The sequence below is a fragment of the Enhydra lutris genome, unplaced genomic scaffold, assembly GCF_002288905.1.
Source record: "Enhydra lutris kenyoni isolate GAN:26980312 unplaced genomic scaffold, ASM228890v2 scaffoldscaffold12, whole genome shotgun sequence".
Lineage (NCBI taxonomy): Eukaryota > Metazoa > Chordata > Mammalia > Carnivora > Mustelidae > Enhydra > Enhydra lutris.
Window position 1 is genome coordinate 31,289,290 of NW_019154096.1, and position 25,014 is coordinate 31,314,303.

At 48.1% G+C, this 25,014-nt stretch overlaps 1 protein-coding gene across 1 annotated transcript in view; it reads right to left on the reverse strand.

Annotated features, from left to right (window-relative positions):
* Positions 1 to 1,296: 1,296 nt before the first annotated feature.
* LOC111144840 (RNA polymerase III subunit A) overlaps positions 1,297 to 25,014 on the reverse strand; it is a 47,846-nt gene continuing 24,128 nt past the window's right edge. Inside the window, exons 16-31 of the mRNA XM_022499370.1 lie at positions 22,810 to 22,982; positions 21,175 to 21,286; positions 20,235 to 20,353; positions 18,760 to 18,897; positions 16,545 to 16,715; positions 15,492 to 15,605; positions 10,338 to 10,424; positions 10,168 to 10,250; positions 9,433 to 9,603; positions 8,350 to 8,443; positions 8,067 to 8,159; positions 6,842 to 7,006; positions 6,180 to 6,344; positions 5,830 to 5,961; positions 3,944 to 4,076; positions 1,297 to 2,138 (exon numbers count right to left, since the gene is read on the reverse strand). Coding sequence (XP_022355078.1) covers positions 1,990 to 2,138; positions 3,944 to 4,076; positions 5,830 to 5,961; positions 6,180 to 6,344; positions 6,842 to 7,006; positions 8,067 to 8,159; positions 8,350 to 8,443; positions 9,433 to 9,603; positions 10,168 to 10,250; positions 10,338 to 10,424; positions 15,492 to 15,605; positions 16,545 to 16,715; positions 18,760 to 18,897; positions 20,235 to 20,353; positions 21,175 to 21,286; positions 22,810 to 22,982 — 2,099 coding nt within the window. The 3' untranslated portion in view covers positions 1,297 to 1,989. The remainder of the gene's footprint in view (positions 2,139 to 3,943; positions 4,077 to 5,829; positions 5,962 to 6,179; positions 6,345 to 6,841; positions 7,007 to 8,066; positions 8,160 to 8,349; positions 8,444 to 9,432; positions 9,604 to 10,167; positions 10,251 to 10,337; positions 10,425 to 15,491; positions 15,606 to 16,544; positions 16,716 to 18,759; positions 18,898 to 20,234; positions 20,354 to 21,174; positions 21,287 to 22,809; positions 22,983 to 25,014) is intronic.

Genomic DNA, 25,014 nt, shown 5'->3' on the forward strand with positions numbered 1-25,014 from the left:
CCATCAGGATGCGAGAGAAAGCTTTCATCCTGAAAGACCCCACAGTTGATGGTTACATGAAGTGCCTTAGCAGCATTAACTCAGAACTTTCAGGAATCAGCTAGAGATGTCCGAAGTAAAGCGTGATTCTGTGTACTACAACTTGAATTGTGAGTGCATGCCCTACTCCCTCCCCACCCTGCATCCACCTCTTTAATCAGCCAAACCATCTTCTCCCTCAATAATAAACTCACATCTCTTCAGTCTGCGCTGCTGTTTATTCCAGGGGCTGGATACGAAGAGAGAAATTAGCAATGTTGCTTCAGAAGCAGAGCTTCCCAGGTGCATGGAGCCAGAAGGTAGGATCAAAGTCCTACTTTCACCATCACCTCACTCCCAACTAAGCATCCTTGGTTTTCCAAGGCCCCCTGGCAAAGAAGGAAGAGCCAGGGCAGTGGGACTTGGCTCTGGATAGGAGAGGGAAGGGCAGGCTTCACGGAACATTCTCCAGATGGAGTAGTGAGCAGCAGCCATACCACTTCTCTTGTGACCTTGGCCCAATCTTATGGAGCAAATTCAGTACAAAGCATCACAGTCTCTGGCAGCAAAACCTTTCTGCTCAGATAAGCTATGTACATTTCTTTCTTCTGTTGCACAGAACCCCATCACAAACCTTGCAGGGTCCTCCTGGGATACCCTGCGAGCGCTCCTCCAGGCCTGACACGTGCTCTCAGTTGTTAGATTTAATCTTTTAGGAACCTGCTACTGCCAAATGGGGCACACCGCCAACTCTAGGTCCCTCTCCACCACCACCTGGGCCTCCTCCCTTCCTGTCTGGGTGGCCCTTTCACCCCTGCCTGTACCCAGAAGGACCTTCCCCACCTCTGCCCCCAGGCACGTTTTAGCCCATAGCTCTGTACCTGCCCTGCTTGCTCTGTGGCTATGGGAGGCAGGGCCCCTGCACGGATACCTCAGTGGGTGTGGTCACCGCCCAGGCAATGCAGGGGCCTGGACCAGCTTCACCCCATTACTTCCACGCACACTGACAGTCCTCACCGCAGTGGGCTCCAAACTCTGGCAAGACTTCTATCAGCCATGAAGAATGGGTCCCACTCTTGTCACAAAGGCATGGTCCACCCATGGAGGTCAGAGGTAGACAAAAACAATGGGGTATGGGGCGCCTGGGTGGCTCAATGGGTTAGAGCCTCTGCCTTCAGCTCAGGTCATGATCCTAGGGTCCTGGGATCAGCAGGGAGCCTGCTTCCCCCTTTCTCTCTGCCTGCTTCTCTGCCTACTTGTGATCTCGGTCTGTCAAATAAATAAATAAATTCTTTAAAACAAAAACAAAAACAAAAACAAAACAATGGGGTGGCCGGAGGCCTCTGTAAAAGATGTTTCAGAGCAGCTTAGGCCTCATGACGGTTTTAGCTCAGTTACAAATCCTAGGCAGTCCCATCTGCTTAACCAGTTTTTCCGGTGATACTTCAATGCTGGCTTTCTTGGTTTCTATAGCCTCTTGCTTTCAAATTTCAAAAGTAAAGCCAAAATAATAACAATTCCAAACTCTTCAAACTGAATAAATAAATAATAGTGATAATATTTACATGAGTAGGCCATGTTGAGAGATTCAAGCATGACCAAGCAACAGAAAAACCAGAACAGGCCCTGGTCTCGGGCCTTACAGCTGGCTCTGGATCATGGTGGGATACTCTGGAAAGCTGATGGTTGGAAGGGTGAGCTGAGAATGAGCAAAGATGCCTGGCTGGGGCCTCCTGGTGAGGCTAGGGTTTCAAAGAGACAAACCTCAGTTCTCCCAACCAGGCACTGTGGTGTGATCAGGGTCCTGGGTGAGCTGCTCCTGGGGACGTAGAGGCCTTCTCTGCGTGACAGCATTGGGGGGATATCATGGACTGTCCAGAGAGCACAACCTCTCTGGGTCAGCTGCCAGTCTCGACCCCTTTCCAGACAGGATAAGGAGCCGAGGTCAGGAATGGTCTCCTCTTCCCTGAACTACGTGACAAGGGGGATGTGGAATTCATTTGTGTCGAAGATCAAGGGTCTCCTGGGAGGGCTTGGGTCCCTGTCGGCCTTGTGTAGCAGTTTGAAGAGACCAGTTCCAATGTTCATGGGGATCCCCATGATGATGCATTCAGACACTCCTGAAATCAACCAGACAAGGCATTAGATGGCTTTTCATCACACAGGTGGGCTCCCAGCTCTCCTCTCCGTCTGGGCCACAGCTGCTCTGTAGGCTGGCCTTCCAGAGCACTAAACTCAGACAGAGGGATATTGAATGATGCTCACAGAACCCTGACTTTGCCACCCAATGTTTCCTCAGTTTAGGGCCTAGAAGAAAAGCAAACAGGCTGACGATAAGGACAAATGCCTGTGGAAACAGCAGGAGAAACTTGTTCCCTATGCTCAGGGGTCACGGCTGTGTCAAGCTTAACAGCTTACCAGCACCCCTGTGCCTTGGAAACCCACAGCCCTAATGGGAGACACTTGGAAGGCAAGGCCCCTGCAGGGACAGGAGGAATGCAATGGAGCAGATTCTTTCTCCGAACTCCACTCCAGCTTTGGCTCAGACATCTAGTTCCCTAACAAGCGAGTGCTTGCCTACTCTATTCCAGGCTTTGTGCTATCAGGAGACCAGAGAGACAAACTGCCAAGCTAAAGACCAACTGGACTGAGGGCTGACTCTGAGTTAACAACAATGTAAAGGGCAAGGAAGGGGAAGATTTCACAGTGCGGGGTGGGGTGACCATGCCAGGCCACCATCAAGGTGGCAGTGTGTGGGGCTGCAAGGCCCAGCACCTCGATGGCAGGGTCGCAGCACTGGCCGTAAATTCCACTGTCAAGCACACTCACTCTTACTTTGGCCTTGGCCTTGACCTGTTCTTCTGCCCCAATCTCTGTTCCCTTTTTCTTTCCTCTGACTTATCTTAAAAAATGATATAGTAATTTTTCTTTTCCTCTGTCTGCAACCCGTGTCCCTTTTGAAAAGAGAAGAATTAATCTTAGGAACAAAGCAGCGGCATGTGCCCTGCCCGAGACCTCACCTGGCCAGCACCTGTTTGGCAAATCCACGTAAGACTGGGAGACGAGACAGGAAATGGCCATGAGGAAGCCAACCTCTGGTGATAAGGATGGCAGCCAGGCTGGGAATCCCTGCTTGGGCCCAATGAGTATGTGACCTTGGCCTAGCTACTGAGCCCCCTGCGGACTCTCTTCTTGGGCATGTGGTGCAGGAGCCAGGGAAGAGCCAGCCGGGCAGCAGGTAGATGGTGACAGCTCTGCCAAGGCCTTTCTCTCCCAGGCCGCCGTCAGAGATGTGCTGGGTGCTGTGGGGAGGCGGCCGGTGCAGGGCGAGACTAGTCAGCCAGTAAGCTAGTTCCCTGTGCGACTTGTGCAAAGGTTTAATACCTGTCCCTATAGACGTGCTGTGCTCAGTGCATGCAAGGTGCTGGGCCTGGCATCTCTCCTTCCCCAGAGGTCACGACAGCAGGGCCACTAAACGCTGCTCCCTCCTGTCAGCCCTGGCACCATACAGGAGGGGCAGGATCATACTGGCCCACCGCATCTCTAAGGTCTAGAACACTCACTGGTGCCCAGGGTTGATCTTTTCTTCTTTGCCCCCAAAAGCTGTCTCTACTGACAGAGAAGCCTTCTAGCAGATGAGGGGGGATACAGGGAGCCACAGCCAGGATGTGGAGATAAAAGATATCATTTCCTGGCGATTCACAGACCTGTACCCCTGGGGATAAAAATACATTATAAGTTGATTTAAAAAAAATAAATAAATAAATTAATTAATTAAAAAAAAAAGATATCATTTCCAATTCTGTGATCTGTGACTTTATGCTCTGCCTACTCAGTTTCCTCACCTCCTGGGAATCCTCAGCCATAGTCTCAGCTATAAACCACAAAGGCCCTCTGATGAAAGTCTTAGAAACACCAAACCTACCACACACGGAGTCCTTCTGCCCGAAGTAGGCAGCATCGAAGAGATGGTCAGCTGTCTTTTCAAAGGAGGCCAGCATCAGCACACTTTCTTTCATCTTGGCCAGGCCAAACCTCGTAATGCCCAGGACTTCACCCTGCATTGGGGGAGAAGGAGTCAGGGTTGTACTCACACCACTTACAGAACGCCACAGCAAACCACACCCTCTGCCTCCCCTCAACAGAGTCAGCCCAAATCGGAGAAGCAGCTGTTCAAGTCAGTCTCGAGTCAGGATAGGACCCTCACTGTAATCTGTCCCACTGGCATCCCCTTGAGGGCTACCAGTCACTGATGACAGGGATCCTTACACTCTCAACCACATGCTGTTGGAACAAGTAGTCATGAACTGAGAGCTAGAATTCAAAATCCAACTTTTAAAGAAGAGAGTACTTCTGAAGATGTTTATTATGGCTCAAAGAATTCTAAACTCAAATAATTTAAAAGCCTCACAACAGGGAAAGAGTTAAGTAAATTTAGGTGCTTTCGTTCAAGCAAACGCTGCACCATCATTAAAAAAGTATATTTATGGGGCACTTGGGTGGCTCAGTTGTTAAGTGTCTGCCTTTAGCTCAGGTCATGATGCCGGGGTCCTGGGACTGAGCACCACATTGGGCTCCTTGCTCAGCGGGAAGCCTGCTTCTCCCTCTCCCACTCCCCCTGCTTCTGTTCCCTCTCTCCCTATGTCTCTCTCTGTCAAAAAAATAAATAAAATCTTAAAAAAAAAAAAAAAGTATACTTATGGGGCCCCTGGGTGGCTCAGATGGTTGGGTATCTGCCTTTATTATTCACTTATTTATTTTTAAAGAATATTTTTTTTTTAAAAAGATTTTATTTATTTATTTGACAGACAGAGATCACAAGTAGGCAGGCAGAGAGAGAGGAAGGGAAGCAGGCTCCCTGCTGAGCAGAGAGCCCGATTCAGGGCTTGATCCCAGGACCCTGGGATCATAACCTGAGCCGAAGGCAGAGGCTTTAACCCACTGAGCCACCCAGGCGCCCCTGGGTGTCTGCCTTTAGCTCAGGTCACGATCTCCATCCAGTTCCTGGGATGAAGCCCCACATCGGGCTCCCCGTTCAGTGGGGAGTCTGCATCTCCCTCTCCTTCTGCCTCGCTCAGTGCTTGTGCTCTCTCAAATTAATAAATAAAATCTTAAAAACAAAAAGTATATGTATAAAAACTATGTGACATGGAAAATAGGCAAAAAGTTACATGAAATAGGATAAAACCGATAAGCCCACTATTCACTGCAAGTACATAACACAATATGTGCAGAGAGAATAAGACCAGGAGGCAAGACTTAAAAGTGACAGCCTTTACTACAGGGAGGAGGAAACAGGTCATTTCTCTATCTGCTCTGTCATCAGGGACAGGTTCCTATGGGGAGGCACCATGAAAACCTTATGGCACTGCTATGGGGCATGCGTACTACTATGGGGAATGGATACGTTTTGTAGAAAAAGAGAAAGAAAACGACCAACCTCATTTCCCACCCACCCTCCCCTTCAGATCATGTTAAGTTATCCTTTACCTGGAAATGGCTACAGAAATGTGAGGAATGGGTTCAATAGGAAATAAACACCTTGGTTTGCCATGGAAATCCCTGGGCTTTTGGCAGTGGCTGGTTTTGCTCTAGGATAACATTTCTAATCAGGACAAAAGTAGTAATGCCTCACCTCCTGTCACAAGGCTGTAAGTTTCGTACCAGAGTTTCACCAGAACACCCAGCCCAACCCCATGCTTTGGTCTTTGAGCAATGGGGACATCCTGTTTTCTTTCTGCGGCGGTCATCACAGCCGCGTGTTCTCTAGGCAGCTGTGAGCCGGCTGGCGTGCCACACCTACCCACGAACCTTATAGGTCATCAGGTCGGAGAGCAGCATCACATGCCTCCTGTCGATGCTCATGCCGTGGTTGACCATCGTGTACTGGATTTCGTTGATGATCGTGGTCCGGGCAGCTTCGATGCCCAGCGTTTTCTCCACCTACAGAGAGCCAGGCTGAGTGCAAGCAGCCTCTTCTGACACGCCGGCCCAAGTCCTCCCCACATCTTCCTCTGCTCAGCGGATTCCCAGCACACTCTAGGCCCTCTGCCGGAAACAGGCTGCTGGGCAATCTTTCGTGCAGACCCAGAGAAAACAGTAGCATTTGTCACGCCAGTGTGCTGGGACAACCCTGAGGTGACTCAGGGCATGAATGGTACCTCATAGGTGTTATTGGAGGTGGTGCGGGTGCCCTTCACACCGTGGGTAGCCATGACTGCCCGCAGGTTATCACCCTCCACCAGGAGCTTGTACTTCTCCTTTCCGCTCTGCTCGTCGATGTGGATGACAGCTCTGGAAACCTCTGGGATGCCCTGCACCACCACCTGGACTCAGAGACACAGAAGGCTCAAGGCCCAGCGGGGCCCACGGCCGCCTCCCTCCCCCCATCCTGGTAGCCTCTGAAATCACATGGCTGTGAGAACTGGGAACGTCATGCCTGGGTTGTCACCTTGACCAGCCCTATTTCTCAGTGGGGTTTATCAGGAACATAACAAACCTGAAAGTACCCGTGTGCTGTTAGGGCTTAGGGAGGAAGCACAAGTTCAGGCGGCCGTGCCTTAGTCTACATCAGTTTTACCACAGAACACACAGGAATCTAACATGTAGAGTTTGTGTGGCTGGGCAAAGATGGGAAAAACCTGACTACAGGGGGATGTGGCAAGAAAGAAGAAATGGGCGCCCCTCTCAGTCTCTGTAGTGACACAGTCCTCAGGTTTCCTGACACCTGGGTATTTGGGCCACAAGTAAACACAGTCTCTCCACCTACAAATGTCCAGGCATTAGGCTGGGTGGGGCCTCCAAGAGGGAACTTCTGTCTCACCTTGGGGAGATCCTCTTTCAGGAACTGCAGCACATAGTACATGGAGCTCTTGCTGTTCTCTCTAGGGGTGACACACACCACAGCCTCGCCATGAACAGCCACGTCACCAGGCTTCACGCGGAGCTTGGACATGCAGATGGAATAGCGCACGGTCTCAGCGTTCACCTGCAAGGTGACCAGACACGGGCCGCCCACCCAGGATATTACTGACAGGGTTGGAGGCTTTGATTCCAGTGTTTCTTGGCCTTTTTTCATCACTGCCCCCTGACAAGCCTCATTTTTTCCCTTACTCATATTCCTCACCATAAAATCCTAACATGCAACATATTGTATATTTGCTTATGTACTGCATAAGTATATCTACTTTACTTATAAACAGAGGAGACTTTCTTCACAACCTCCCCTCACCCTAAACCAACTTTTGCCCCCACTGAAAATGCATGTTGCATTCACAGTAACACACACAGGCTCTGAGGTGGTTCCAGGAGGCAGGGGGCTGGAGAGCAGGACAATTTGTGTTAGTGAAGCCTCCCCTTCACCAGACCTCACCACAACTGCTCATGGGTCACATGCCTGGATTTAACTCAGCCCTGGTTCAAGAGTCACAAGGCACGTGGCCAGAGGTAGGCCAGAGAAGTCCCCAGCCTGGAGACCTGACTGCTCAATTCTGGAATCACAGTCTCTGCGCAACACGAACTTGATACTTGAGAGAATGGGCTGAGACATAATGTGGCCAGGATGGGTGCTAACTCCCTGAGAGGAAGAGGAAAGTGCCAGGAAGTTACTCAGTTTGCATCCCTGCCTCAGCTCCTCTGTGAGAAAGGCTGACAATCTCTTGATCTTTACCTAACCGTGAACACCAGTAATACTAAGCCAGACTAGTCCATCCAGCCAAAAACACTGGCAGAGCCAGCCAGGTGCCATGCTGGGGCCCACACATGAGTAAGATATTCCTGCCAGACCCTCTAATACTGTGTCACAGCAAACGGCTATCATGGCCTCACAAAATTCCTGTGTGTCTTTAGGTGGGAATGTGTGTATCAGGGTCAGGTTCAGAGAGAGAGAGAATGGGAAGGTACGATAGAACTCTTACAAAACAGAAACCCAACAAAGCCTCGACTCCTCGATGCTTCTCACGCCTGGCTTAGCTCCTGCTCGGCGATCAGCGCCCATCCTGGGACTCACAGAGGATGACCTCCTACCCACATTTAATGAGGTGACTCACTTCTAGTCTCAGAAGTCTGATCCGTTCCAGGGAGAGCTTGACGAGGATAAAACAATCATCCGGAAGAAACACTTCTTCAATATACTCTGAAATCTGTCGTGTCAGAAGATCAGAACATTACACAGTCACTCTCCCCCTTTCAAAGAGCACATGCTGCTCATTTTGAGGGACCCAGGACAGCACGGCCCCACTGACTAGAAGGCCCACCACAACGAGAGTTTACATGTGCGTGCTTGCCACACTGCTGCTCCAAGTGCTCTTGTCACCAAGACGGATTTCTTACCTCTCCCAAGAGGGTTTTCTCGATTCTGCCCTTCACGAGGCGAGCGTAGTCTGCGTCGTCGTCCTTATCCAGCTGTGCCGTGATGATCGGGGTACTGAGAGAAGGCAGGGGCAGTGGTTACAGCCCAGGAAGGAGCCCACGGGGAGGCCGAGGCACTATAGGAATCCTAGTACTAAAACCAGCTGCGATTTCTGAAGCACTCACTGGAGGCTTCACATTCTTATCCAGACTTTCTCTGTTTAGAATTCACGTGCAACCGACTCCAGCAGTGAATGAGACGATTTTCGGAACATTCTTCCTGACCAAGTGAACCGACCTCTTCCTCTCTGGTCCCAGCAGGTAGTTATTTCAATTCTGTACTGACACTTAATGCTCGTGTATCAGAGCTTCCGCCACCCCTCTGTCCCATCCACATCACCCTCTCTCCAGGTTGACACCTGCCAATCACTCACTCCCAGCTTCTGCCCTCCCTGTCCTGGCTGGTGTCCCCTGGCCATGCACTCCTGGGAGACCAAAGCAGTCGGAGTGGCAGTAGAGCTCCTGCCACCCTGGATGCCCACCAGTGCTGCTCTAGAACGCAGTGCCGTGTTCCCTCATTGGATGCTATCTGTCATCACTCTGGAGGATTCAGATCACAGGTGAATCATCATGAGGTCACAGAATGCACTGTAACGTAGTTCTATCTTTTCTGGTCTCAGATGACCTATAAATCCTACCACGAAATCACTAGGGAGTCACAGACTGTGGCCACAGCTCAAGTGACAGACTCACCAGTCAAGCTTAGGCTGGGAATAACATCTGAAATTTAAATTGACACAGACATATTGATACAGTCTTTCCAGTCATTTTTTTTTTTATGTTTCTTTCTTTCATGTGACTTGTAGCCACAAAGAATGACTGCCTCACTTGTGACTATACCCAGTTTCCACTTATCTTTTTCTCAATGGGGCTTTTAAACAATCCGGATCTGATGAAGGCAAGCATGCCACCAGAGCTGACAATACCGCCTACTAGACTACCAGCCGTAGTTAGAGAAGCACACGACAGGCAGCAGGAGAACAGAAGGGAGGTGGAGGGAAGCACCTGATAGCCTTGGAAGCATTGATGATCTCTTTGATCCGGGGCACACCCAGGGTAATGTTCATGGAGGCCACACCCGCAAAGTGGAAAGTCTTCAGGGTCATCTGGGTGCCTGGCTCGCCAATGCTCTGGGCACACAGTGCGCCCACCGCAGAACCTGGCTCCATCTGCGCCCTAGAAGGTAAGGGTATGGAAGAAGAGTCCAGTAAAACTGTTGGGAAGAGGCTTCTGATTATCCCTTTTCAACAGAAAAAAATGCAGGTGTTGTCTGGGTCAGGAGGGAGTATGCTATGAGCCAGGCCGTGCTTTGATGGGAAGAACCTGGCATGGATCAGCCAGAGGTGTAGACAGGGGGGTCGGGTGGGGGTGCCACAGTCCAAGGGGCCCGATAATGGAAGTGAACGCTGTGTGGCTACTTGTGGTCCGCTTGCAGTGACTGGGCCGAAACACTGATGGCCTGGAGAAGATCCAAGAGCTCTGCTAACAAACGGTGCCAACGGTAGACAGTGTAGCTGGCACCCACAAAGCATACTGGGAGTGACTCCATGGGGTAGACACTCAGAAATGCCTTTGCAATTATTTTCGCATCTTAGAACATCCAGCCTGCCTCCCCACTGGAGCCCCTAAGAAGAGGTGATGGAACCTGCTCGCATGCTGGCACTGGAAATGGAGCGGGCAACAGGAAGGACAGGAGCCTCATACGCCTGCCCCACAGGCTAGGCAAATTAGCATCTGTACCTCATGTACTTGTCCCTACAGGTCTCCAGGAACTTTTCAATTTGGGTGGGAGTGATCCGGTCCAACTGGTACAACACACGGGGCTGGAGGGACAGAAACCAAGTGAGGGGTCAGGCTGTGGGACCCGAGCCCATGAGGGCACCAGAGCCATTGGGGAAGCCGAGCGCTACCTCTGTGGTGCCATTGTCGTTGATGCCATATTTATCTCTGGTCTTCTTGATCTTCTCGGAAACGCCCTTGACGAAATTTTTTATTTCCTGAAAGATTACACAGCAAACATCGGTTGTGCATTTGTGGGGATTTGGATGGCGGTTTGTTTTACAAACTTCAGCAGAGTGATGATGAGCCCACCAGCCTCACGATGGTTCATGACACCATCTCTGCCCTTTCCACGCAGCCGCCTGCACAGCTAGTGGGAGCCACGGCAGGGGAGGCTGACGTGGCCACCTTCTCCTCTGCTCTCCCGGCATACCTGTTGCCTGCATCCTCCCATCCTCCCAGCTTAGAGTGGCTAGAACTTATAAACTCGCAGTTTCTAAACAGGCTTATTTTTGAGGCTTTCTTCTGAAGTTACTGTCAACTGAGGCACCAGCTAAGGCATAGCCTTGTAGATGCCATACACATTTCAAACACATGGTTTCGGCTTGCCTTCATTTCAAAGAAGACACTCCTGAATCCCTACTTCTCTTTCTTTCTCTGACCCTCGCCTCTGCATCACCCCCACCCCCAGTCTTACTTGCCCTTCCCAACAATCAGGACTTGGTAAGGATTCCGGGAAACCAGGCTGGGAATGAAACATCAGGGTGTCTGTGGTCCCCTCTGCATTGCAGAGTAGCACTCTAGGCCCCAGATGGGGACTATATGGAGCAAGGAAGGTGACAAGGACATCATGTGGAGGAAGCACAGGGCAGGGCTAGAAGCCACAGACCTACATTTTCTCGTAATCACTCAAGGGGGTAAAACTTATCTGTTTTATAATTTGTGGTGTATCTCTGACAAAGACAAGCCCTGCAGTCACTCCTGGAGCCAGGATCTAGAACCAGGATCAGCCAGCACTCAAGGAGGACTTATGGAGGAGGTGATGGGCTTTAGAGAGCTACGCCCATCAAAGCCTTGCTCCCGGGGCCTCATGCGTCAAGCACTATGGGACTGACTCTAAGACTACTTCCCAGGTGAGCGGACGGCACACGCCATGCAGTGACAGTAATCTTCCAGAAGCCGCTGTGACACAGGCCTGGGGGCTGGCCATCAGCCACTCTAGTTTGATCCAGGGGTGTTTTTTGAGAATATGGGAAAGAGTGGCTAGACTGCACTTCGCCTCAGTAGCCCCCCTGGAAATGTATTTTCCCTCATTGAGTTTGGACACATAACAGTGGCAGTGAGCTTAACGGTCACTCTTGAATGTCAGTGCAGGTACCCAGCTGCTCTGTGTGGCTGGCTGAGGGCAGATCCAAACGCGCAGGCAGTCCAAGGGTGGAGGGAATACCGTCATGGCTGCAAAGCTTTAGGAAGTCCTATTTCTTGATTCCAAGGTAGGCTGAGGGACCACAAGGAGAAAACCAACATAACCCCCTACCCAAAGTCTAACTCCATCTATATCACATAGCTGAAAATACCTGTTTTGTGTGAAATAAATATTTTAAAGCAGATGGAACCAGCAGCCTACTCTTGGAAAAATAAAACCCTATGGGTATTCACACAGAGCTTAAAACTTACCAGAACCCAGTTCTACCTTAACCTTGCAATGATAAGTCTCCTTAGCCTCCCATAGACCACCTAGCAAATCCTAGTTACTATGCTTCCTGAAAGCAAAAACCCTAATTCTTAATGTATTTTAAGTAGCCTTAACTTTTAATATAGAAACGGTCCAAGGCTCATAGGCGGTTCCCAGCCAGCTGCTGCCTGGCGAGGTGAGGCCTCCCCGTGAGGCGGCACTGCACCAACCCCATCACTCTAGAGCGGAGGGCGCTGATGGGCTCAGGGAGGTCACAGGCTTGGCCAAGGTGGCAGGCCTCTCCCTGAAGTCAGATGCTTTCTCTGAACTATGCTCTTGGGGCGGGGGGTTCGGCAATGTCCTCCTTGCCCACTGGCAATTTCTGTTTCCTTGGAGCTCAGCTAACCAAAGGGCTGCTTGAGGTCCATCATATTCTATCCCTTGCTCATGAACGTAGCTTTCTTGTGATGACTGCGCTTATGGGCCAACTCTCTTCCTTCTCCTTGAGAAAGTGTGGAGTATGTGAAGGGTATTGTGCCTTTCCACTGTCATTCCACACAGGAAAGGACTTTTATTAATTTACAAGATCTTAAAAGTTTTTAAGAAACTCTCCTTAAAAAAAAGCTCTCCGGGTTTACTTACTGGTTGTGAGATGGAGACCACACTTTCAGGTAGTCCGTGACTGCAAACCAGAGGGGGAGGTCTAGACTGCAGGGGGCAGTGGGACAATCATTCCTGCACGGCTCTGCTCAACACAGGCACTCTTAGCTGCTGCTGCCTCATCTTCCCTCTGCGTCATTCAGTGCCGAGCCTCTCTGACATTGGTGATTTCCTCCCCCAGCCTACGCATCTAGCTGTGGCTGTGTTCTTTAGGGCAAGCTGCTGATTGGCAGCTGGTCAAGGCTGCCCCACTGCTGGCCCAGCGAAACTACAGCAGGAGCCGAAGGCCGAGCAGACCAGGGCATTTTCATCTGAGGAACTCTGCACACACGAGTAAAAGAACACGCACCAAAAACCATTCCTTAGCTTAGGGGAACTGGAAAGGAGGTCTTTCAGCTACCACCCAAATGGACATGCTTCCAGTGGCTTTGCTGAAAGGAACAATTTTCCTTACACAAAAGTTAGGGCAAATTTTCTCAAAGTTAGGTTTAAAAAAACAAAACAAAACAAAAAAACACAAAAAAAAAACCTCACTTTGTAGAAATGAAAACTGAAATAAGCTACTAAGAGTTCAGCTGAATCAACCCATGCATACTAAAAGGGACTCACAACATGGCAACTGGCAGGCAATTAATCACACGGATAACCAGCAGTTACTTTCTAACACTCACAACACAGCACATCTGCGAGCACAGGCAGTGGCCTCTGGCCGGCTTCAGCTCCGGCACAGGCTGGGGCTGGAGAACACATGAGGGGGTCAGACACATCTGTTCTGGCCCATGATTCTGGACCTGAGTTCATTAGGTGGTGAGCCCCTAGAGGGTATAGACACATTTAGTCATCTTTGAGGCGTGTGAACGTATTGAGGGCTAGAAGGAGTGCTCACTGAGGAAGCATACACTGCGGGTTGGGGGCGGGCACCCGTTAAACCCTGTCAAAGGCAAGAAGGGAGCCAGAGTGATGAACAGGGAAGCCATGTGTGCCAGAAGTGGGGCAGAAGCCTGTCGAGTCTGGGGCTGGCTGACAGCCGCACTGCTGCAGACTTCACCCCTAATGCTCAGCATTCCCAGCATGCTCAGTGCAGTACCTCGTTATATTTCTCATAGCCTGTCTCAGTTAAGGTCTTTGAGGATAAACAAAAAAGTAAGTAAGTGAATATAATCATATATAAAAACAAAATCACAATTCTAATGTGTTAAAAAAGAAGAGTAAGGGCGCCTGGGTGGCTCAGTGGGTTAAGCCCCTGCCTTCAGCTCAGTTCATAATCTCAGGGTCCTGGGATCGAGCCCCATGTCAGGCTCTGCTCAGCAAGGAGCCTGCTTCCCCGCCTCCCACGCCTGCCTCTCTGCCTACTTGTGATCTTTCTCTGTGTGTCAAATAAATAAATAAAATCTTAAAAAAAAAAAGTTAAGAAGACAAAACAAAAGGCACTCAGCCCAGCCATACTCTGGATTTTAAACTTACTAAAATCTGGAAGTCTCTTTTTCCCACCTTAACATATAAAAGGGTCAATATATAAAAAGAATCAAGAGCTTCCTTAACTAAAACATTTAAGTTTCGCTTTACTGCTGTCATTTCTGACATATTGAAAGGGACAGATTCCAGACAATCCTGTGCTGCATTTGAGTCACCAGTCGGTACACAAAGGCAACCATTTACTGGTTTTTGTATCCCTTTGCTTTTGATTGTAACCATGATTATAAATAGGAAGGAGCTGCCTGAGCAGGTCAGTGAAATTAAAAAAATAAAAAACCAACAAACTAAAACACCGTAAGAGACGGGCGTCTGGGTGGCTCAGTGGCTTAAGCCTCTGCCTTCGGTTCAGGTCATGATCTCAGGGTCCTGAGATCGAGCTCTGCACCAGGCTCTGCTCAGCAGGGGGCCAGCTTCCCTCCTCTCTCTCTGCCCACTTGTGATCTCTCTCTCCATGTTAAATAAATAAATAAATAAATAATCTTCAAACAAACAAACAAACAAAAAACATTAAGAGGCTATCACGGTAACAGTTCCCTGGAAGAAGGAGGCTGGCTAACTCAATAAACTTCGGATCCACACTATGGTAACAGGAAGAGCAATTTAAAACATCACCACTAGGGGCGCTTGGTCAGCTCAGTGGGTAGAGCAGGTGACTCTGGGTTCCAGGCCTGCGTTGGTGTGGAGATTACTTACAAAATTAAATCTTTTTTTTTTTTTAATTTATTTATTCGACAGACAGAGATCACAAGTAGGCAGAGAGGCAGGCAGAGAGAGAGGAAGGGAAGCAGGCTCCGCCAAGCAGAGAGCCTGATGCGGGGCTCGATCCCAGGACCCCGGGATCATGACCTGAGGTGAAGGCAGAGGCTTTAACCCACTGAGCCACCCAGGCGCCCCACAAATTAAATCTTTGAAGAAGAAAAAGTAAACACACCACTAGGAAAAAATCACTAGGGATTCACAACGACTGTGGAAAGAGCTGGTCCCTCAAGATGGGGAAGTAGATAAAGGGGTTGATAGGGACAAGGTTAAAAAAAAATCAGCTCTCTAAAGGAGTATTTTTCTAGCAGGGAGACACTCAGGTGAGAAACATACACTAAGGTCATGACATAAATTCTTTATATGTTGGCTGGTGAAATTTTGCCTGGGCCAATCCTGAATTTTTTTTTTTTTTTAATAAAATATTTATTTGACAGAGAGATAGGGAGCACGAGCAGGCAGAGCAGCAGGCAGAGGGAGAGGGAGAAGCAGGCTTCCTGTTGAGCAGGGTGCCTAATGTGGGGCTCGATCCCAGGACCCTGGGATCATGACCTGAGACAAAGGCAGACGGTTAATTGATTGAGTCATGCAGGCACCCCAATCCTGACATTTTTAACAAAGAAATACTCTTAATGTCCTCCTCCCCAGCCTGTGCCAACCATCTCTTGGTGATGGCCAAGCTGCTCCGCCGCCGCTACCCCCCGGGAGTAGAACTCACCTGCAGAAAGCTGTCCTGGCAGCAGAGAAACTCAGTTTTCTTCATGATTGATTCAGTGGTCAGGACCAGCTCATTTTTACTTAGCGCAGGCTCACTCTGACACGGGAAGACTGCCTCGAGTATCGAAAGGAGATAGTGTGATGTGTATGGGGGTGACCAAGGGAGGGGGGCAGTATTAAGTGAACGAATTTATAAGAGACAAAATGACTATTCTTAGTGCGAACTTTTACCAACCTATGATTTTTTTTTTCTTTCAAAACGTATTTTACATCCTACCTTTAGTGTGAAGGTGAAAAGAGGATAACCCCACTCCACCCCACACAAAGACTTAGGGAATAGTGGGAATAGGGCATCCGTTACTCCTCAATCTTCACCCCATCCCAGATTTGTATTAAAAATATATATTGTTGTTTTAAAAAAACCCAAACATTTCAGAAGTGAAAAATCCCATCCCTAAGCTTGTGGGATTTCCCCAAAGTTTTAATGGCTGCATATAACCCTAATATATGGGCAAATCACTACATATCTGATCTATACTTTACTGATGGTTGCCTTTACTATAAATGATGTTGGAAAAACACTCTTAGCACATTTAGATCATTTCCGTAAGGCAGATTTCTATAAGTGGAACTACCGGGTCAAAAGATACCCACATTTAAATTCAGATCACTATTGTCAAACTACCTTCTGAAAAGGTTATTCTAAATTATACCCCCAGTTAAAATATGTTTTAGTAAAAATTTAAAGTAAACTTTCTTCTCAACACCCACGGCTTTTAACACTGGAGTGTGACACGCTGCACTAGACAGAGAGAAACCCAAAGCCCTCTTCTGTGCATTTAATCACTACCAGTGCTAGGCTTTGAAACTGAAAAAATATTTTCCCTTAATATTTGGGAAAATTAAGCAGAGCACACAAGAAGAAAAATACTAACCCGGCAGCTGGGTAGAAGTAACTGAGGCATTAACTGTGTGTGAAACTCCAGAGGACACCTGCATTCTAAGAACACATCCTCAGAAACATTCTAACCCCAGATATAATGCTAAATCTTACTTTGATGTTGTCCAGAACTCTTTTGAACTCTAACGGTTCATCTTTTCCCTCCATAGCTGCAGGATCCAAGCCATCTCCCCCGTAAATGAACTGGATAATGTCACCCGTAGAGCTTCGGACAGTCAGATCATACTGTGAGCAAAGATCTTCAAGGGACTTGACAAGCCTTCTCTGAAGGAAAAGAAAGAGAGGAAACAAACTCTCAGTTGCTTTCAAAAGACCAGTCACATGTACAGAGGATGGGATCTGCACACTAAGTTTCAAGGTTACCAGTACTTTTATCAGTTAAACCATTTTATCACAAATCTTTTAGGGGTGCCTGGGTGGCTCAGTGGGTTAAGCCTCTGCCTTCGGCTCAAGTCATGATCTCAGGGTCCTGGGATTGAGCCCTGCATTGGGCTCTCTGTTCAGCGGGGAGCCTGCCTCCCCACTCTGCCCGCTTCTCTACCTAATTGTGATCTTTCTGTCAAATAAATAAATAAGATCTTAAAAAAAAGAAAAAAAAAAAGGAAAAATTTTTAAATAAGTGTCCGACACTCAGAACAACAAGCTCAAAGTGGCCCAACAGCCTGTGCAAGGGGATTTAGAATATGCTCCAACCTCACGCACCCTAGTGTACTCTTGAGTACATGCAATTTAAGCCCCATCGCCCCCAAAGGACTCTGCAAACACTAGCTGTTTTCCTAGGCTGTTTTGCCTTCCCTCTCTTTCTCCCTAAAGTATAAATTAATGCAACAGCTTTGCATTTCTAAACACAACTTAATCCAGGACCCCTGCGGACTTTAATATGAATTACAGAGGATCAGGTGCAGGCCCTCTTCTGGGACACAGGGGGAAGAAGAGAGAACAGGGACAGCATTGTGTTTGAACCAGCGGGCAGCAGCCATTTCTCAAATCTGCTTAGGGAGAACCTTCCACCAGCGGAGCACTCCAGCTAGCAACGGGATGGTGGCTCAGTGAATTAAAGAGAGCGAAATCTTCCTCCAGGCAACTTCAAAACAAAAATCCCTCATGCCAGAATAAATTTGTTCTAGGTTAACACAGTGCTCTGGGAAGTCATACTTTCTACTTCAAAAAGGTAAAGTCAGAAAATAAAGTCAAAAGACATTGTGGCAAGAGTGGTGAAAAGCATTTCACAGTCTGTTGGGTTTCTGACAAAAGCAGCACACTCCAAAACTGAAGGGCAATTTCCCACCCAAAGATAATGAGAAGGGAAGTAGATCGATGAGGATACGCACATGCAGGAGAGCATCTGGACACAGGTGCCTACTGACTCGAGTCTGATCCCCCCCTCAGCCTTGTTTGCTCTGGCTCCCTCAGCCACATCCCTGCTTTATCAGTCCTGCTCTCCCAGCCTGCAAAGGGCTGTGCTTCTCAAACTGGGGTCCACAGCGGGGAGAGAGGGGACACAAAGCCACAGTGAGGGCATGGCCCACAACTGGGAAATTTAACTTCATCTGGTGTTATGAGGAAACAAAAATATTGAAAAAAAATGTAAAAGCAAACACAGATCATAGAGGACAGAATAGAAAATGATAATTAGAGAATGAAAAGAAATCCTCTGCTTGTGGTCTTGTGGAAGAACAAGGCCGGGATGTGTTCTCTCTCCTCTGCCATCCAGGGTATTTTTCACCGCGGCTGGAGAAGCGCAGGCACTGCAAAACCCTCTAGTTTCATTCTGGCCTCCTAAGCCTATTACCCTGGAGCTGTGCGAATAATGGAGAAAGAGCCGTCCCTCCAAGTGGCCAAGGCCTCTGCTGGCACTGGAGTCAGTTCTCGGCATCAGTTAAAATGATGCTAATAATGGTCACACACACAGTTGCCGTGTGATAGGCAGAGTCCTCTCAGTGATCGGGAGGTACTACCTTCATGGGGGATGAAGATGGGGATGGTAGTACCTCTTAGGACGCAGAGGCCCAGTGCCCAGTGCGGCTCAATGCTGTGTCCCCAGATGCACTTCCAATACGTTCTCTGCAGAGCTTTGGTGTGTGTGGTTCTGGCCTGATCTAGTTCCCTCGAGGTACACGGATGAAGGGAACACATTACCTTGTTAGGCTATTTATTTCTATGGCACCTGAATTTCTCAAGTTTTCTTTTTTAATTCTAGGACTCGATAAATTACAGCTCATGTACAAAATATGTAAACACTCAGCAGTCAAAATCCTTAGAACCCTGTACTGCTCGGCCGCAAATGGCCTACATTTCTTTGAATTACCTGCATGTACCCTGTTTCAGCGGTCTTTACGGCTGTGTCAACGAGACCTTCCCGGCCAGCCATTGTGTGGAAGAAAAACTCAGTTGGAGTCAAACCGGAATAAAAGCTATTAGCCACAAAGCCTTTGGCAGCTGGGAGCTAAAGAGAGGCAGTGGGGGGTGGGGGGGATGTGGGGGGGGAGAGAAAAAGAATCAGACAAAAAAACCTTCAAGGTCCACAACTTTAAAACCCATTCAAATCACAAAATGCCCCACCTTTAGACTATAAATACCCAGTCAGTGCACTCTTATAAGCGCTTTCCTAAAGGAGGAATAACTTGGCATAAACTATCCTTTCCAGAGACAAGCAAGGGTGAGGGCCCAGTCAGGGCTGGTGCTGGTGCCAGTGGCAGGCAAGTGGACCAAGTAAAGTTGGGACGCCCCCAGCCTCTCCTCCAAACCCGTCAGTCTCCCTTAGAACTCTGAGCTTGACATGCACAACAGGCACCATTCCAATGACCACTTGGCTGTCTAACTTCTAGTGAATTCTGATCTTGGGCAGAGACCCTAAAATGTTCCTGGGGCTGTTTGGATACAGATAGTACCTATACACTCTTAGGACAGCAGTCCTGTCTCCTCAGGAGGGGCTGGACAGAAACCCTGCAGTCCCATGGGACAGGAACAGCTGGGGCATCTGTGCTTTAATGGGAGTAAGAGCTGACTCCAAATACAGAATCTGAGTAACCAAATCTACTCTAAGTTCCTCAACTAGATTTAATAGTTGTCTGCCCGAGTTCCAGAAAAAGCCCAGCACAGATTTGTCTATCTCTGCTTATATCAGCGCTCAAACCACAAAGCCAATGAAACCAAGAGGTCTGAGCTTAAGGGGCACCTGGGTGGCTCAGTCAGTTAGTATCTGCCTCTTAATTTTGGCTCAGGTCATGATCTCATGTGTGAGATCGAGCCCTGTGTCAGGCTCTGTGCTGGGGGTAGAGCCTGCTTAAGATTCTCTTTCTCCTGCCGCTCTCCCTCTGCTCACATGCACAAGCATGGGCTCGCTCTCTCTCAAAATTAATAAACCAAAAAACTGAGTTTGAGAACTCAAGAGGAGAATCTGGAATTTGCCGGCTGTTTTGGTGTGGTTCCTATCATCACTATTTTAAAATCACCATACTTTGATGTCAGTGCCCCCCGAATAAGCATACAGATTGATCATGCATGAGGCAACTTTATATTCTGACTACTGAATGTAAGCTCGATAGGGCCCTGAAATCCTCTTTGGAGAGAAAACAGGAGAGGGTGTCGACCTTCCAGTTTTATAGCTTCGAGTCTTACAAGGCTCCTACATGACTCCGTTGGGGATGAAGAGGGTAGACCCGAGCAGCCCTGGCCTCACAACCCCTCCTCTAGGGGCTCCTCGGCTGGTGGCACATGCTTCCGTTCCTCTCCTGTGCCATCAGTTGCCCTTCAAAGTTCTGCCTGAGCCACTACACTTACCTTTGAGTGCTTTTCAAAGTGAGGCAAGGACCTGTTTTCAAAGCCATCTGGCACTCGAGAGCCACTGATGGCCTGCTGTCCCACACAGGCAATCATCTGTGATATGTTAATGAAAGAACCTGGGAAAACAGGTCAGGAATATAATACTCGTTTACCAAAATCACGTTAACTGAAGCATGAGCAGATCTGTGGGATAAAACAGGACCATGACATAGCAGGCTCCCAGTCTAGGGACAGTAAGAGCCAGAATGAGAATAGTACAAGGTAGAGCCCTCGGTAACAGAACAAAAGCAGAAGGAGGGTGGGCAGAGCTCAGCAGGAAGTTAGCACTTTGGGACTGGAGGAAAGACTTGTAGGTGAGGCTGCAACCGGGCTGAACTGTGGCAGGATACTACAATTTGGACATGAAAAGGATGAGGAGAGGAATTCCAAAGTAAGTGGAAGAGTGGGAAGGAAAGACACAGGAATAGGAAAGTGGGGGGCATGTATGTGTGCCAGGAGCAGGAAGTATAATACTGAGGGGAAAGGCAGCAAAGTTGGACTTCATTCTGCTAAAAATTTTTAAAGAAATAAAAGCATGGAGTTTTTGAATCTGAGTGCAGTACCATGAAACTTAACGCAGGTTCTAGATGACTATGAAATTTAAGTGTTTTGCTATTGCATTAAATATATTAGTTCAGAAAGGTTATTTTTAAAAAAAAAAATAAGATCAAGTTGGCTTAAAGCATCTTTGAGCTCTTAAATCAACACGTATTGTACAAGTTCCTTCAGAGGAGTTAAATGACTACAGTGCAGACAATTCTCTTTCTGTACATGTGATTTAAAAAGCTATCCCCTTATAAACGGAAGGTTGGAAGTTGTGATGCATACATTTGCAGGCACGACCCCGGCCAGCCCACACAGAGAGTGCGATGGCCGCGGCAGCCTGAGATGCACTCACCTTTGGAGCCGCACAGAGCCATGGTGAGCGGGCTGTTGCTCTTGTCTAGTTCCCGGAGGCAGGCGCTGCCGGCGTGGTCTCGGATCACAGACAGCTCCTTCAGGATCAGAGCCTGGCGGGTGGGGGAAGAGAGGTGCATGGGGGCTCTGCCGACTACCAACATTCAATCTGACACTTAAGGGAATTTGAAAAAATTTAAGCCAGAGGTCACTGTTTCCAAGTAGGGTTTCTGAGCCTTTGATGACCAAATTGCCTTATCTATAAAGACCCACATCTTTCACAAGGGTCTAAAATCAGTGCTTAAGGTAAAACTGGTAAGTAACAAAACCTTGAAAAATCCTTATTTTTTAAATCCTTTAAATGGCCCATAAGGTAGAATGCGAATGGCCCTGTGCATAGCAAGCGCCCTACAGTACAATATGTCTGTATGTATTTTACCGTATGCATCCACATCCGCTTAAATAAACATACGAAGTATAAGCTAACGTGTAGCATAGAGTGAAGGAGAACTGCTTGTACTATTTATAAAATTTACCTCTTGTTTTTTACTTTCCAAGCGCAAATGTGAATTCCCACAAGTTAAGAGTGTGTGGTAAGGTGTCTCTACAAGAATATTCTAGTCTTTAAGCTCAGGCTGTCCTTTATCAACTCACAGTTTAGGGTGCTGAACCAGTGAGGAGACAGGTTCCATGAAAGCCAAGTGCTGCTGAAGGCCCAAGTTACAAGTCAGTGAGAAACCTGTGTGTGTCTCTCTCAGGACTCGGTGAGATTAAGAAGGAGCTAATGGTGAACAGGGCCTACAACTCTTCTTTCTTCCTAGTTCACAAAAAATTCCTTCCATCAGAAAATTTCTTACTGTTTATCTGTTCTCGCACACTTAGGTGAGTTAAAAGCCCTTAGCCAGGGGCTATAGGAGAGGCAGAAGAGAGCCAGGCAAAATCCCGGTGCAGTCAGACTGCTGATACTGGCTGCCTGAGAGAGAATGTAGGGCTCATAGAGGCTGATGGTTGTTCTGATTCTGACACCTGCTGGTCAAGTTCTCAACTAACCTACTTTCAGAGGGGACAGGGGCAGGAGATAGGCATGTGACTCTCAGACATGAATTTTCCCTCTTCTGTGTCCTAGTCTCTTTCGAAGTACATCAGTTGCTTTTTATTTTATTTTTTGAAGATTTAATGCTTAAGTAATCTCTACACCCAACGGTGGGGCTCAAACCTACAACCCGGAGATCAGGAGTTGTGTGCTCTACCGACTGAGCCAGCCAGGAGTCCCATCAGACCATTCATTTAAAGAGCTATGGTTGCCAGTCTCTACTGGAAAGATGCTAGAAACAGAAAGGGCAGAAGCACTGGAGTACCAGTAACAGGCAGAGGTCTAAGTGTGATGCTGGGGCAAGAGCGGCTCCATGTGGTCAGAGTGAGCCGATGGCCCCACCGCCGCAGGGGATATAAAGGATCTAGTTGAGAGTCCTCCCCTCATTAAATGAATGAGCACACACCCAAGCAGCAGAGAGCTGACCTGGGGCTAAAGCCACACCGTGCTGATGTCCCCCTCCCCTCTGCTACCAACTCTTCAGGCCTGTAGTACAGGCCCACGTGGACCACGTGGCTAACCCAGCTGAAGAGCCCGACGCACCTCCAGAGTCTCCTCAGCGGTGCAGCCGGGCTGCTGCTGCAGCTTGCCTGTGTTCAGGGCTTCGATATACTCATCACATTTTTTATAGCCAGCATTCAGCAACTCATACTTGGCCTTCAGTAGTCCCTGACCAGGTGTGACGTCACCAATCCCAATGGAGAATCCACGGTTGGCTGCAGAACAGTTGGCAGGTGGAGCAGAAAGAGAGGGCCATGAATGGTCGTCAACCTACTACATGGAAACAAGTTTACACCTTCAAAGAAGGTGTCATGATCCAATTAAATAAAAATGTATCACAGCAGTCCCTCGCAAGTTACGTAAAAATGACCAAGATTCACTGAATTCTGTCAGAGACCTTACAACCCAGCGGGGTGCAAGTCCTGTCCCCAACTAATTACAATATAAAGGAGACCAATATTAAATACTAAAAAGCAGCCAGAGAAAGCCAGCAATGGAAAGTGAGCCATGTGACTTCTGGTTCTAAGACACCATCTTAGAGAACTTTCTGCCCAAACTCCCTTCCTTCTTCAGAAATCATTCCAAAACACAGAAAAACCCCATCCTTGAGGGAACTATGCCCCACCAATGACTTAACCTAAGATGCATAGAAATGGGTGGATGAGAGGCACCTGCCTTAGCAGTGTGGGGAAGGGATGCCTAAGAATGGCTGTGGATATGAGGACCCATGAGATTGGGAAGGCTCAGAAACTATAGCACCAGCTTCTGCAGATGCTGGAGATAATATAAGGGTTGGAAGCAAGGAAACCTGGTGGAAAACCAGTATTTTCCTGTGGGAGATGGAAGTTTGCTAATGGAACTAGAGAACTCTGGACTGGGGGATAGTAGGTGCAAAAAGATTGGAATGACTGGTAGGCAGGGCATGAGGGAAAGTATATTTCATGGCTGTGATCCCTTGGACCCTTTTCCTGCCTGGCTCCCAGAATCCTGGCAAGCAGGTCTCAACCACTGGGGGACAGGCAGGGGGGAGGGGAGACTGAGATTGGAAGTTTTGTTCTTGGAGAAACCAAACCTCCCTAGAGAAAAGCATTACTGATAGGGACATTTGGCAGTTCCTCAATAAAAATGCTGGCTTGCAGCTCAATCAAGGAACAAAGAAGCCCATCAATTAACAGACTCCATTTCTTTTTTTTTTTTTAAAGATTTTATTTATTTATTTGTCAGAGAGATAGAGAGTACAGGCAGGTAGAGTGGCAGGTAGAGGCAGAGGGAGAAGCAGGCTCCCTGTGGAGCAAGAAGCCCGATGTGGGACTCAATCCCAGGACCCTGAGATCATGACCTCAGCCGAAGGCAGCCGCTTAACGGACTGAGCCACCCAGGCATCCCCAACAGACCCCATTTTTAGTCAGTGTTTGGTGCCTTACTCCTAAAATTATGAATGGATAGCCAGGGACCACCAGATGTTTGAGGAAAGTCTTCAACATGAATGACTGAAGACAACAAAGGCAAAGAAAAATGAAACTAATAAGAAAATTAGGGTGCAGGGCACCTGGGTGGCTCAGTGGGTTAAGCCTCTGCCTTTGGCTCAGGTCATGATCCCAGGGTCCTAGGATTGAGACCTGCATTGGGCTCTCTGCTCAGCAGGGAGCCTGCTTTCCTTCTTCTCTCTCTGCCTGCCTCTCTGTCTACCTGTGATCTTTGCCTATCAAATTAAATTTAAAAAAAAAAAAAAAAGAAAGAAAGAAAATCAGGAGGCAAATGAAAGTATGAAAAATACTGTGTCTGATAGAGAAGATGTATCTAGAGATCAAGAACAGGTAGCCAAGGGGCCTCTGGGTGGCTCAGTGGGTTAAGCCTCTGCCTTCAGCTCAGGTCATGATCTCAGGGTCCTGGGATCGAGCCCCGCATTGGGTTCTCTGCTTGGCAGGAAGCCTGCTTCCTCCTCTTTCTCTCTGCCTGCCTCTCTGCCTACTTGTGATCTCTGTCAAAAAATAAATAAAAATTAAAAACAAACAAACAAACAAAAACAGGTAGCCAAAAAACAAAAACAAAAACAAACCAAACAATACAAAACCCTGAAAAGCAAAAAAATACCTGCAAATGAGAACAATGGAAAATATCGTTGGAAGCTAAATAAATGACAGTTAAATTAAAAAAAAATCAATAGAACAATTCATTTTAAAAGATAAAAGGAAGGCCGCCTGGGTGGCTCAGATGCTTTAAGTGTCTGATGCCTTTGGCTCAGGC